Consider the following 15,581-nt stretch of genomic DNA (forward strand, 5'->3'; position numbering starts at 1 on the left):
GTCCCCCACCTTTTGGGATCCTATTTAAACAAATAATGAGTGTAAATAAAATGAACTCATCCCTTTAAAAATGAATTATTTAATCTCATTACCAAGCTATTGGCATAGTTTCAAAGGTTCTGTAACTCATTACCAGTCCTTATGCTTTGCTTTGCTTTTAATTAAACAAAGCAGAGCTTGTGATTTGAATATGTAACACCTCTTAAATGATGGGATGTTATCCTTAAATGTTAGCTCTGTTCTAATTTAATCATAATTCTTCATAAGATAAAAATTTATTTTTAAAGTTAAAAATTTGTAAATACATTTGACCTTTGAATTATTTAGGAAAACCATATGTCTTGAGCAGAACTCTGTCTTTTATTATTTGCAATTATTTCTGCTTATGCCCTTTTTCCATGGGGTGATGTAGTTCTAATTTCCAAGGAAAAAAATACTGCATGTTGAAAATATCTAATTGATATAAAAATCTAAAATAGTAGTCTTAAATAGCTTTAAAAAATTCTGGATGAAATCATGAAATACCGCTATTGCTACACTATCTATGTTATTTAGCAGAATAGATTTAGTGACTTTTTACATTGTTTGAAATTTATACGGCTAACAGTGGTACCTATTTGAAAATATGTCTATATCATGGTCTGGGGAAGGCAGACTCCCAATTATGACCATTTGATCATTTATATTCTTCTTGTCCCCTACCCTCCTCCTCACCCCCTGAAAAAAGGAGAGGTGCATTTCTGTAAGCATGTATATACCATTATAGGACTTAAGCTTTCCCTTATGGAAAAGGAGCGTTATTAAGCATACTGTATGCCTATACAGAGAAAAAATGAAAGCTTTCTGACATACTACTCATTTCCAAAAAAACTTTGCAAACATAAGTTGCACTTCTCCTAACACTCAGTGAAGCATGTGGAAAAAATGCTAAGACAGAGGCTATCTCTTGTCATGAAGAAATTGCTGTATCACTTAAACAAAACAAGTGCAATGCAGAAGTGCTATTCTGGGGAAGACATGGTACAGAGTATAAATAATGAAAAGAGAGGAAAATGATGAACTGTGACATGTGGGTCTTGAAACATGAAAAGAAAGTTACCTAATTGGCAAGGTCTTTCCGCATGGCAAGAGGCATAGTTGATGGCTTGGCAGAGAGATGGGCTTAAAGCAAGAGAGTTTGAAGTAAGGTTGGTTAGTACTTACAAGTAGTCTTGCAAGGGTGAAAATGTATACTCAGGCTAGGAAAATGAAAAAAAGATTTTAGAGGGTCAGAGACCCAATATCAATTTAGATGAATTGAAGAGTGCAGGCAGGGAGAAGCAGGTTGATAAAACAGGGAAGTTATAGCAACCGATCTGAAAATGAGCTAACATTGAAACGTTGAAGTCAGTGATAAAGTAGTTGTTTTTGGAGATAAAAAGAGGAAGAAGCAACAGAAATGTGGGCTAGATATAGTAAAAGAATTAAGCAGCAACAGTTCAACTACTGTGGCATGTAACAGTTAGATGCCCGGTCCCTGGAGGGAAATTAAAAACTGGGACCTGAACACCTATGCTCCTAGTAGAGTTCCCAAGGAGAGTTAAGTGCTTTGAGAAGGCAATTGAAATGTTTTTGTATTGATCAAGGAGTTTCCTCTAATTAGTCACTAAGAAATACAAGGATATCCTTGAGCTCTACGTGTGTTTTTACAAAATGCCTGATTCTGTGACAGCTGCTCATAGCGAGTTCCTAAGAGTGAAGCTTCAGTCAGACTCACTCTTCTGTTTTTTCACATCAAGAAGTCTCCATGTACTTTAGTCCTTGAGCCACACTTGTAGGCAAGTGCATCCTTTCACTTGGAGTCTAGAATCCATTCCCGAGAGCAGGCAGCTGCAACTCTTGTGTAAAGGAACTGCGTGAGGCATTCACTGGCTGGATTTCTGTGGTTCTCCTTTTGTAGCCACCTTTTGTTTAGTAGGCTAATGGCTAGACACTTGTCCAGCAAATGGGAGGCTTGGGATCTAGACATTCTTCAGCCTGGGATAGTACAAACCAATGGACCCGGTTTTGAGGACATTGTCTTAAACATCAGTCTGGAGGCTGGAAACACATGGGATCATAACTTAACCATTCCTTAATGCTGATTCACTTAAGCTGTGCAAGAAATGCAAAGTTCTTGGTGGTAAGAAGCAAGAACGTGCAACTAAATTCAACTGTAGCCTATAGACTATTTCACTTAATTGAGAGAGGCTCAGTCCTGTCGATAGTTATCAGAGAGAGACATGCTGAAAAACTAGGCACTACACTGTCTACTTATTGTATGTGTGCTTAGCTGTTAGACAAAATATAATAGCTAATGTCTTCAAAATTTTCAAGTTGAACAGTAAAGTTGCTTATTGAATGTCATGTTCTTGGGAAAGTGTTGTGCATAAATCCAAAACTACCTCTTTTCACCTCTTCGCTGAGTACATACATTCATTTCTACATATAGCCTTTAAAAAAAATACGAAAAAAAGAAGGGAAATACAGGGAATTCAAGGTAGTGTCACTGAGGGTATTGTAGCTATGGACTGATGTGCACTGAAGGGAAGGATAGTAGAGTGATCAAAACCAAATTTGAACATTGCATTTCAATTGTCTGGAAATCCAAGAGTAATTAGAGACTTCGTTAAGACATGAGGCTCAATAGTTTAAATAATAAGTACAAAATAATACTATTCATGACAATGTTTTCTTGTTGCTCTTCTATGTCACAGAATTAATAAAATAAAAAAGTATTGGTATCACCTCTTCTAAATTACTATGTTGAAAATTGGAATAAATGAAAAGCAACTAACAATCATTTCTGATCCATCATGAGAGCTCCCCACATGTAAATTTAGAGACCTAATCCAGCTGCTCTGACTCCTGAGTAATCCCACTTGTTCAGAAGTAAAGCTAGATGTAAGGAAAATAGGATTTGGCACTTAGTCTTTCTCTTTTTGTGCCTTTTTTATATATTCAGTTGGAAATATTTTATTAGTGATGAAATAAATAATATAGCTTAAAAATACTTGTTTAAGTTCTATGAAACTGAGATGAAGCTGTAAATTCCCAAAATGAATATAATTCAGTGTTCATACTGCGTCTGCATTATTTGTGAAAATGAATGTATTTTATAAAAGAAGCACAGCCGAGTTCAAATCTGAAACCCCACAAATACCTCAGTGCACTGTTAATAACTCTAGTCAACATTACAGAAGTTCTCCGAGCAACCAGTCCTCCTCCAGTGACCCAGGACCCAGCGGGAGCAGCCAGTGGAGACAGCAAGTGGGATATGACGGGTATTGGTGATTTTTTTTTTTTTTTTTTTTTTTTAAATCTTCCTGTAGCTCCCATGCATCTTCTTGCTGAAGCAAAATTTATGTAGCTGTTCTATGTCATAGATTGATTTGCAAAATCTGTTAGTATATTTTCAGACATACAAGTTTACTGATCTTTAATGTAACATGTATGCCAATACAATTTTAAAGCCATACTGCTTTAATTCTTTAGGACCAAATTGTTATTTTACAATTTAGGTAAATACCAAACAGTCCTTAGGTTTGCTTTCCCAGAAACAGGCCAGAAAACAGCTAGTAACTCAGAACTGGAATAAAATAATAGTTTCTCCTCCTTTTGCTTCAGTGGAAGGGTATTTGATTAAAAACTTACCTTTATGGTCTTTGAAGGTTTTGTTTCCTGCTGTGCTTGTTCCAGTGGCATCCATTCCCTAGCATCTCTCCTCAAAAAAGTACCACTCTTTCAGAAGTTTCTTCTCCCTAAAAGGTTGCTGCAGTATATAGATGGTTCTTTCATATCTCTGTTAATCCCTTGGTGCTGAAGTTTCAGAAGTTAGCTATCTGTGTATAAAAGACCACCCCAATATACTGTCCATGTATGTGAGACATCTGTTCTAAATTACTTTAAACTTATCACTTTGTTGTATAAATACAGCTGCTGAAAACACTCCTGTTATAAAATGTTAAGCTATGGCAGTATCTCCATAGCGTAATATAAAAGCATTCCAGACTTGCCACTTGGCATTCAGAAGCTACTTTTCAGAAAAAAAATGTGAATATTGAAAACATCAGCTTGACTCCTTTTCTGTAAGCTTAATATTGCTTTGGCATGACTGTTTGTGGATAAGATATTCCATGTAGCAGATATATATGCAATATCTTGGAGACTCCTCAAGGAATTTCAGAATACACTGAAATCTCTGGCAGCTAAATAAATGCTAATAATTCAAATAAAACTATGGCAATTTTTTTGACAGTAAACGCATGAAAATGCATCTTGTGTCATTTTTCCAGCACAGTTATTTCTAATAGCAACCTTGGTTTTAGTGTGTTGCTTTGTGAAATAATTTAACTTTTGCAATACAATGCAAAGCAATGGGTCGGGTACTAGCTTACATGTTCTGAGTGTGAAAATCTGAAAAACTACAGAGTTACTTTCTATGGGGCTTAGATCATAAAGCAGTTAAGCATACCTTTCCATAGTTCCCCATTGCAAAAACCTTTGGATATATAGCCCCGAGAATGCATTTCTTCTTAAAGTTCAGTGTCTTCTTGGCCTATTCACACTTAAGATATAACAGTGTGCTGTTGAAAAAATTGCATGTAAATATTTCCATGCAGTGTTTGGAAATGTTACCATACTTGCTTGATGGGGGGGGGGGAGGGGTTGAACAAATCACTTCAAAAATATTTGCTTTTAAGAGTAAAAATTATTGTTGTTCATCATGTAAGTAGTTCTCCAGGAAAAAAACCCAAACAGCTTAATTTTCTCCTTATGTTAAAAGGTGCCAGTCCCCTTTGCTCCATGAACACCACCAAGGTTCAGGCTCACTGGAGTGTGAAGGAGGCAGAGAACGAGAGGAAACTTTGGAAGGAACTAGACATTCTGGTAATAAAAAACACTGTATCTTAAAAATAATTGTTCTTTGCAATGCAGTGCCTGTTGAAGTGCAGCCACCTTCTGATGCGGAGGTTTGATACGCAAAGAGCATGTAATATGACAGTGAAAGTGGGGACTGTTACAGACAGTCTAACAGAATATGGTGTAGAATATTTAGATAATACTTGGAACAAACTACTGCTGAACTTCAGAAAGCCTCATGAATGATGAAAAGCAGGTTGAACTTCATTTAATTATCATTGAAAAATGAGATCTTAGGAAATTCTGCAAAGATACACGTCTCTGATTCCAAAGAGTGTACAGGTTTGAAACCTGATGCTAAGCCATGTGCCTTTTTTCTTTGTACAGTATACTCATCTTTTTAGCATTCAGAAATTAAAACACAATTATTTATGGCAGAAACCAAGTGGCATGCACCATCGACCAAAGTCCTGAGCTCCTACAAAGACCGGGCTTTACAGAAAGAAGGCAGTGGCAAGGAGTCGCCAAACAAACTTTCACATGTAAGTCTTTCACTTGGATGTCATTCAAAACTCTAAAAAACAAAAACCAAACCAAAACAAAAAAACCCTACCATGGACTTAAAGAAATATATCTTAAAAATACATTTTAGTAATTTATGAAGACGACTGTGTGTGTTGGGAGGCAAAGTGTATGCTCACTTAGATGTGGGGTGAACTGAGTGTGCTTAATCTGTGTTTATAAACTAAGAACTCCAAGAGGGCTTGGTCTGGGGCATTGAGGAGATAAAACTAGTATAGTCTACACTCAGCTGTGTATTTACAGCTTCATTTATACTGGCTTGCTTAATCTGTGAAGTATTTCATATCCTTTTGTCCTGGTTTCGGCTGGGATAGAGTTAATTTTCTTCCTAGTAGCTGGTATAGTGCTGTGTTTTGGATTTAGGATGAGAATAATGTTGATAACACACTGATGTTTTAGTTGTTGCTAAGCAGTGCTTACACTAGTCAAGGACTTTTCAGCTTCCCATGCTCTGCCCGGTGCACAGGAAGCTGGGAGGGGGCACAGCCAGGGCAGCTGACCCAGACTGGGCAAGGGGCTGTTCCACACTGTATGATGTCATGCCCAGTATGTAAACTGGGGGGAGCTGGCTGGGGGGCAGTGATCACTGCTCAGGGACATGCTGGGCACTAGTCAGCAGGTGGTGAGCAATTACGTTGTGAATCACTTGTTTTGTATATTCTGTTATCACTATTATTATTATTATTATTATTATTATTATTATTATTTTCTCTTCCTCTGCGGTCCTATTAAACTGTTTTTATCTCAACCCATGGGTTTTACTTTTTTTTCCAATTCTCTCCTGCATCCCACCAGGGGCGGGGAGGGTGAGCGAGCAGCTGTGTGGTCCTTGGTTGCCGACTGGGGTTAAACCAAGACACCTTTTAAAAAAAAAGAAATTCTACTCACCATACTACCTGTCATGTTCTGTGAAATACCCATGTAGTATAATTGTCAATAAGCACTATAAAAATGTAGTTCGTATGTTGGCAATGCTGAACAGATTTCTAGTCTACCTAGTTTAGTGGCTTGTCTTCAGTAATGGCAAAAGCCTCAATGACTTGGTGATGGAAAGTACACTAATGATATGCATGGTCGTTGTCTTTTTTTTTTTTTTGTGTGTGTGTTTGCTACATGGCAAAACCTGCTATACATAGTAAGAATCTGTACTCTATTTTGTAGACTTGTATTGGTAAGAACATGAGACCAGTTCCTCATCTTATGTACATTGATACCTTATGAGAATCTAGCTTGACACTTCTCAAAAAAAGTACTATCATAAACAGAATCATGCTGTGGAATTATGCACATGAAGACAAAAATACTTGCTTTTACCTTAAGCCAAAGTTGACAGGAAGCTAGAATCAGTATATGTAACAATCACTATTAAACAGAGCACCATACCAAAGTTAAATGGTGAGTGTGCTTAACTTCAATCAGAGTTTTATGCTAATGGCAGCTCTCATGCTTTCAGGATGGTGGGGATCTAAACAGAAAATTTCATAATGGGCTTATGTTTGTGTTTGCCTGCCTATGTATATGTGTAGTGCAGGTGCAAAAGAACTATATTGTACAACGTAAGCACCAGCATTATTATAAAGATAATACTAATAAAATGAGGCTATTTTGTTGTTAGATGCTGTAAAACAGAAAAAAAATGGTCATCACCTTGTAAAGGACCTTTCAATGTTCTCTTGTGCATCCCCTTTTTGTTCAGCTCAATTTGCCATATGACTCTGCCCACCAGTGAAATTCACACTGAGGGCTACAGCAAATGTACGAGAACTCTGTAAATATTCAACCATTAGAAAAGAAAGTCTATGCTGTCTTTTTATCAGTTTTAACGTGGGGGAAGGAGGGCGGGGGGAATTTCACTGCCTCTCTTCTAGCTCTCTTTGTTCTCCTGGAATAAATATCCTATTCCTGCAGATTTTTTTTTTTTTTTAAATCTTGCTCAATGACACAATCTTTAACAACAGGTAACAATTAGGGCCATGCTGAGATTTCATACAATAATTTCTCTTGGCACAAGGAAATGCATAAAATGATCCTAAGCTATGGCCATAGTGAACTTTGAGCAGTTCAAGATGTCTTTATCAATAGCTGTTGCCCAGATTCTCTGCTGCTTGCAGGGTCAGGAAGGTGCCTAAGCATGTATGTTCAGCAACATACAGGAAATTTTTGGGAAGGTTCATACATGCAATATGTCTTCGGGGGTTAATTTTATGCCTTTGAGCTTCCTGCCCCCCCACACCTTGTTTCTTTCCACTTTCATTCCATTTTACATTTACAGTAAGAAGTGACATGCCTTTTCTCCAGACACCTTACTGCAATCCCTCTTCTTGGAAAAACTGCTCATTGTATTTTTGCCAATTGTTCCATTGTTTTTAAGGTGACAGCCATCTTGTAAAGGTTAGAATGAATGCAAATGTAACACCTCCTTTTTTTCTAAAATAATTCTCTCAAATTTTGAGGCCTGTTAATTTCCATATGGAATAGAAGTATCATTTCTGGAAAGGCTGACTTGTCTAACTGCTTTAATGTGTGAGCAACACCTATGTTTATATGCGTCTGCTAGGAGGGGGAGCTCATAAAAAAGTTGGTCACCCTTCCCACTTACATTCTACCTAACAGAAGTCCATCTGCCCTTATTCTGGCTACTCTGTCACAAAGATAAGTTAATCCAATTCTATAAAATCTCTTTTTTAAAAAACAAGAAAAAAACCCAACTTTATTGACACAAATGCATGACATAATTATTCCACTTCAATAGCCATGCTTAGCTTAGGGCCCTGTGACTTAAGTTACTTTCATCTGGTACACATACATCGCAATTGGCTTCAATTTAACTAGCCACACATCCAATTGGATTTGATCCAATAAGCTGCATATTTCACCCACGCTGAGAAAAAGCCAAGGATAATTCAGTCTTTGGTGTTTTTCAGATTTGCAGTAGAACTTGTTTAAACAAATAATGACCAATGCTTCTAGCTTTGACAAATGCTTATTTTAACTGTTCAGAAAGGCAATTTCATGGATGTTAAGCAGGTCCTATAATCAGAAAAATTCAAGTGTGATCTTAAGATTTGCCATAGAGGATGGAACTAGAGCCTTTTTATTAGCAGTGACATCAGCCTTTAATGTGTCTAGCCAGTTGTGCAATTCACTTCATAGAAACTGGTGGTATAATTAGCCCTTTTCACACTTTACAGTTGTATTATAGCATACTGTAAAAAAATAATAAAATGGTCTTCCAAGGGCACAAATTTAGTAATTTATATGAAAATAAATATTTTACTATTTAACTTGAGAGGGGTCTTTTCTTGTTTGTTTTCTTGTTGTTAAGATTGGAGACAAAAGCTGTTCAAGCCACTCGAGCAGCAACACCCTATCCAGTAATACATCCAGCAACAGTGATGAAAAACACTTTGGTTCTGGAGATCTGATGGATCCTGAGCTGCTTGGATTAACGTATATAAAGGGGGCTTCTACTGACAGTGGAATTGATACAGCTCCCTGCATGCCTGCTCCTCTTCTGGCCCCTTTGCACCTTGCTGGCAGCAGGTCCGGAGTACATTGTCGTGCTGAGCAGTGGACCGAGTCTTCTGAAACTCCTGGGCCAGATGATGATCCAGCTAAAATCTATGCTGTTCATAGCTATGCCTCTGCTATTTCTACCAGTCATACAGCTGAAGGCAGTATGGGAGACCTAAGTGAAATCTCCTCTCATTCCAGGTATGCGTTTCTTACAAATTAGGGATTATGGATTAACATACAGAGAACTCTTTTTTCATTGTTGTTATTTTGTTTACCGTTCTTTGAAAGTGCACCGAACCGATTTTGATTTTTTTGTTGTTGTTGTATTTAAATGCCTGTATCAGCAATTTTCAGGCAATTTGTTATGAGTCTGCCTAAAAAGCATAGCTAGTCCTACTCCCAGATCTGATGGAGACTTTATATGTGACCTTGTGCACATTGCTTAGGTTTTTAAAGTTGGGAAACATCCCTGAGTAAAAGTGAAGTTTACACCTAGAACTTATTTCACACACCTTTTTTTAGTACAGTGCAACAAATTACCTGGGAGTTAATTCTGAGGGTAATCAGAGAGATTGCAATGGACGATTTTTACATATAGTGAAACTGCATTGCATACCATCCCCCCTAATTTACATTATTGTGATGTATGCGTTACAATTTTGTTTGCTGAACTGAATTTCTGATTGATTTTCCGCTCTTCTTTTTGTTACCAATGTGTGCATGGTACATCTGTTGTAAAGCAAACTTTGAAAGTACACTTTTACAGCTGGTTGCCTTTATCTCCCAGTTCCCATTTATCTCCCAATTCCCATTTATATTTTCCCATTCAACTTTGAAGTTGAAGCTTTGGTCTATGTGTTAAGGCTTTTACTCTGTAAAGGATGGAAGGATATTGTTTGTTCTTCTTTCCCTCTGATTTTTCTGTTTCCAATGTCAATCAGTACAGGAAAATAACCAAAAATAATGTCCTGTATCCTCATTTCTTGTTATGCCTGACATGAGTGAATTAGTCTTGTATACTTTGACTTCTAGATTTTTTTTTCACAAGTTGTGGAAGATAGTGTAGACTATTTTATAGACTATTATGAAAAGTAGGTAAACACTTCCACATTAAGCTTTCGCTACCCCTGTGATAATGTAGAAGCTCCAGATTTACTCTGTGTGTGTTGAGATTTAATTTTATATATTGAGACTTCTAAGGTGCTAGAAATAAGCTCTATGCTTCTAGGACTTCATCATTATGAGCTGAAATAGATTTCTAATGACTAGAATATGTATTCTCAGCGTTTGTGTGACAGCTGTCATATTTACAGTGCCAAGCAGCTGTTAAGTAGTATGCTGCTCACTTCTATGGAATAAGCATTTTATGGATTAAGTAAAAATTTTAAAAAAGCATATAGATTTTAAGTGATTTACCCAGGCATTTCCAAAGTAGTAATTGTTGCTGAGATGACGACTCACATTAGGATTGCCCAATTCCACTTTGGCAATAGCAATGTTTTCAAATGATCACCTTCTAATTTGTGTGCCAAATCCTTTTGCTATAGAAAAATGTCAGACTTATGTTATGTGAACCAACTGTTTTATTTAAACTTTGCTTAAATGTCCTTCAAATTATGTTGGAGTGAAATAATTTTGCAGTTAGGTTTAAAAGCTGGCATCACCTATGTATCACCCACAGGCATGCATTATTAAAAAATATCTCATTTTATAGCTGTGATGCTGCAACACTGACATGTTCAAATAGACATAAGAAAGTTGAGTTAGCATATAAGCATGTGATATCTACAGCTGAATCCTACATATATTTTCCGGCTGGTCAGACACTGAGTTTGTATTTCTTCATAATCTGTTACAATGAAATTCTAACACTATTGAGGCATTCATTCACGATTATTTTGTGAATATTAAATAGTAAACTTGTGCTGCAGTAGCAAAACAATGTAAAACTTCAAGAAACAAGCCCACAGACTGGTGGAAAGTCATTGAACTGTAAATGCAACATTTCTTTATTAAAATTGTATTCTGTTTACTGAATAAAGTGTAATGCACAGGAAAGATGTTGGTTGGTTGAAAGGTACTGGTCTGATTCTCTAACATCATCAGATAAAGAACCCTCTGAAAAAACTTAATACTATAGTGCCTGAGTAAGGTTTACAGAATTAAACCTGCTGTGTGAAACAGTATCTCAAACTACAAGACTGATTTGAGCTATGCATAATGTTGTTTCACAGCTCTGTTATTAATGGTTTTATCTCTCCTATTTTATATTAATTATGCACATGAATTATCAAATACCTTCATGTTATGTAGCTGAAACAGCTTAGCTTCATTGCCTTTAGTATTGCTTTGTTTCTTACATAGACCATCTTTTGAATCCTAAAAATATATACTGCTTGTTCCAGCCATTGTATTGAACTCATTATCTAAAACCAGGCTTTTATAGGCATTTTATTTCTTTACTTGAAAAAATATTCCCTTATTTAAAACCTACAGAATGAGGTTGGATGCCCAGTTTTTCTTAAATTTAGTTATAAATAGAAGTCTAAAATCCTCTGTATAATGTCCTTGCTGTTGATCTGATATGTGTTTTACACTGTGCTTCAATGATTGCTTCGTCTTTAGATTTCAATTTTTCATAACTGAATTATCGTCTTCACCACATCTTTACATCATTTCTTTGTATATTTGCAAGGATAGCAAGCAAAAAAAAGCTCTTAACATCACCTGCGTTATTTTCTTCCCCTGAAACCTCATGATCTTGTTTCTACTTTTTGGGGATGAAGAGGGAGGAAAGGAGAGAAAATAAATCGTTTTTAAGATTAAATGCACATTTGCTTTAATGATTCAACTTCCTTCCACAGTAGGCATTTTAATTTGATCTAATGACATCTATGCATGTACATTGCTTGTATTTGACTCTGCATGGACAGCAAAGTAGACGTGTCTGCTACATTTTCAGCAACACTTTCTGGTCCTCTGTGAATTAACCCAGTGCTCTTGGGATTAGATTAAAAGATAGCACTGTGTTTTGTATTCGTAAACCAACAATGAAACTTAGGAGCTGCTGCTTCAAGTTCCAGCCTCTGATTTTAGGCAAGGCACTTCGTTTATGAATGCTTCGGTTACATCACCTGCAAGATGAAAAGAAGGCATTTATTCTTCAAGAAAGTGTTTGCTTTAGTTCACTTTAAATCATTTGAAGAATCTTCAGTAAAAGGTTTCATTAGTCCCTACTAGTGCTATTATTCATAATAAAAGAGGCTATTAAAATTATATAGAGGACTGGTTTTGTTAAAATGAAATTTATTTCTCTTAATATTAAATTCTCAACGATACTGAATGAAAGACATGGTTTAAACTGGTGTGAACTGGCAAAATTAACATGAAGTGGAAAGGCACAGTAGTTTTATAATTAGAGAGATATTTGGGGTAATTCCCTATGTAGTTCTTGATGTAAATGGAATTATATTGTTAATGTATAATGTGTGTGTACATATTTACTTAAAATTGCATGCACAAATTCTATATATATGTCTTGAACTTAGTCTTTTCATTTTAATTCATATCGGTTCGCATTGGCATTTCAGCAAGTTGAATTATATACATTACTTGTTTTAGAAACTCATCACAATTCTGTTCTCAAAGAGCTGTAATGTATATGCTGCTGGTATGTGGAAAATTACTGTAGCAATATTGCTACCTTGTTTTTAACCTTGAGAAAAACTTAACCTTAAGAATTATAGCTGCATACCAGGTGAAGCGTTTCTGATTTGTTGTTGTATAGCAAATTTCATTTTTGCTTTTGTGTGTTTTCTTTACTTTTTCAGTGGGTCACATCATTCAGGAAGCCCATCAACACATTGCTCTAAAAAGAGTGGCTCCCTAGATACCTCCAAAGTCTATATAGTGTCACAGAATAGCAGTCAACAGATTTCTGGGTCAGTTTCAAAACCGTACCACAGACAAGGAGCAGTGAGTAAATATGTCATCGGATGGAAAAAATCAGAAGGAAGTCCTACACCTGAAGAATCTGAAGTTTCTGAGTGCCATGAGTAAGAACTCTGTTTACAAACTTTCTTGGGGGAAGAAGGGTAATGAAAATAAATTCTAAAATGGGATAGAAAGATGAAAAATTACAAATTCCATTTCACTTTAAATGTTTGGGGTTTTTTCTGTACCTTTGTGTATCAGAGGTACATCCAAAAAAAGAAAAAAAGACAGTAACTGCAGGATACTGTTTTCTCCTCTGTTCTATCCACCTGCATCTTTTTCCCATGTGTCAAATAAAGCAAGCTGACAGAAATTTCTGAAAGCGTGCGTAGGCAAAAACGTATGGCTATGTCAGACATTCTGAATTTCCATTTTGAATCTCTGGGAAGCAATTGGGAAGTTACAATTTTATTAAGGTCTTAAAGACCTGTTCTAGAAATCTCCAGGACCTTTAGTTAGTTGGAAAAAGCTTACTTCCTGACATTTCTGTATTAAACCTTACTACCTTGTTGCCTGTTACATCAGCTAATACATTACAGATGAGAGAGATGACCATAAACTTGTCAGTGATCTATGGTAGATAATTTAAAAAAAATAATGCCAGTTGGAGGTATTTTAGTGGTTCTTTGGTATCTTTTTCTGACTTTGTTTTTAATGAGCAGGTACGAACTGGTGGTTAGGACCCCACAAGAAAAAGATTAACTATGGATATATCTGGCCCTCTCTTCACGAGACCCTACAAAATGTGCAGGCTTCAATAAAACTACTTATTTTTCTGGAAAGTGACATTTAGACAAAAATATTCAGAACAGTTCTAACAAACAGCTGTATGCACAGCTTAACACAGGAATAGCTCATGAGAAATGTGTTCTTAAGTGGAAGAAAAAGGCTTGCACTCAAAAGATACAGTATCTCAAATAGAGATAGAGATGCTGCTTTCCCAGTGCTGCAGCAGTACTAAGTAATGTTTGAATCTGCTATTTAAAACCAACCTTTAAATTCCTGTTATCTTCAAAATCATCTTCTCAGATAACCTCCTTGCTTTCTTTTTGTGCATAAGTGATTCAGTTCTATCTCTCAATAAATCATAGTCAGCCCTATATATCTTGATAAATTGACAAGATGATATGCAGTACCTGATTTTCAAATGTTTAATATGGGATTACTTTGTTTAATGAGAATGGGTTATTTGCATCTAATATCTCATATTGCATATATGTCCATATTTATGACAAGATTCATATTTAAAAATATAAGCTAGAGTATATGTGCTATGAAATATGAGCATGAAGTTAAGCTCTTAAATTCCTAATTTTCAAAAGCAGATGATGTTACTACCTTCCTGTCCTGGTTATTTGTGTTTCTTTGTGTTATTGTACTGGTGATTTCATTTTTTTTCCTCCCAATTTTTTAATTACTTAAATTGTTCAGTCGTAGTAGTATTTGCACTTAAAAAGTGCATTGATCACTTCATTGATTCCCACAAGTTTTTGCATTTTGAAGTTGATGAACTCCTGAAACAATTTCTCTTTATTTTGAATGCAACGCTTAAAACAAAATTACATAATGAATCATGGTATTTAGACTGAAACCACAGCAATTTAGAAAAGTACCTTCAAGAGCTAGTTCTATTTAAGAAATATTAATTGAATATGGCAGCACTTCATAGATCAGAAAACATTTTCAGATTTTTCAGTGGCATACAGCATTGCTTCACCTCTTTCTTTCTAGGAAAGCTTTCTGTACATCACAGAGAGGAGACATCTCTCTGAGGATAATTATGTTGAAATAAAATAACATCTCTAATTAGCAATGATGATGAAAATCAGGTCGATTGCTGAATGTTGTGCCACTATAGGATATAATTCACTGAGAATTACACTTTACCGTAGCAAAGCTTGTTTTGCACTTGACAGTAAGTAATGGCTTCAAATGTATGTTCTGTGTGATTGGGAATCTCTAGTTCCTTCGATTGCATTTCCAGAGTAAACCTGTTAAAATTCTCTCTCTCCTTTCTCACTGGAAGGAAGCTGAAAGATAATAATTCAGTTTGACAGTCTTTTGTTGACTGTAAATACAATTTTATATGCTGATTATTAAGGAAGACAGCTGTTTTAGTTATCTAAAGATCTTTATAAAATTGCTGATAATAAAACACACTTGGCACATGGCACAATCGATTATCAATACACTTCAAACATTGCCATTGACGACCATAGTAATTTTGCCAGATTGTGACGCTGGATACAATATCACACTATAAAATACTGATTTTCTTATTTGCTAAGGAAATAAAAGTTAAAATATTTTGTGATGAAATTTGTTGGAAATGTTGATATAAAGACAGCTTTAACAATAGAGAAGTGTGGTGTGTAAAAAAGATAGAGCCAAGCTAGGAGAAAGAAGCATTATGCTTTTTTAAATTGTTCTTCAGAATTCCTATAAATTGATTTTTCAGTGGTTTTAGAATTTCATTTTGGACCCACAAGCAGTTTCATAAGTACAAAATCAAAAAAATGTTCTAAATAAGAGTATGCTGTGTCAGGGGATAATTCTATGAGTTTTTACTTTGTGACATAAAACGAATGCAGTCTTTGAAATCTAAAAGC

General features: G+C 35.8%; 1 protein-coding gene across 3 annotated transcripts in view; it reads left to right on the forward strand.

The window, feature by feature from the left end:
- SIPA1L2 (signal induced proliferation associated 1 like 2) overlaps positions 1-15,581 on the forward strand; it is a 246,090-nt gene that overhangs the window by 208,397 nt on the left and 22,112 nt on the right. For all 3 annotated transcript variants that reach the window (XM_087776144.1, XM_087776142.1, XM_087776143.1), the window contains 5 exons: positions 3,219-3,302; positions 4,805-4,908; positions 5,320-5,423; positions 8,789-9,177; positions 12,810-13,034. In XM_087776144.1, coding sequence (XP_087632270.1) covers positions 3,219-3,302; positions 4,805-4,908; positions 5,320-5,423; positions 8,789-9,177; positions 12,810-13,034 — 906 coding nt within the window. The remainder of the gene's footprint in view (positions 1-3,218; positions 3,303-4,804; positions 4,909-5,319; positions 5,424-8,788; positions 9,178-12,809; positions 13,035-15,581) is intronic.

This window comes from Nipponia nippon, unplaced genomic scaffold (genome assembly GCF_047370975.1).
Source record: "Nipponia nippon isolate SJK-2023a ecotype South Korea unplaced genomic scaffold, ASM4737097v1 scaffold_4, whole genome shotgun sequence".
Classification (NCBI taxonomy): domain Eukaryota; kingdom Metazoa; phylum Chordata; class Aves; order Pelecaniformes; family Threskiornithidae; genus Nipponia; species Nipponia nippon.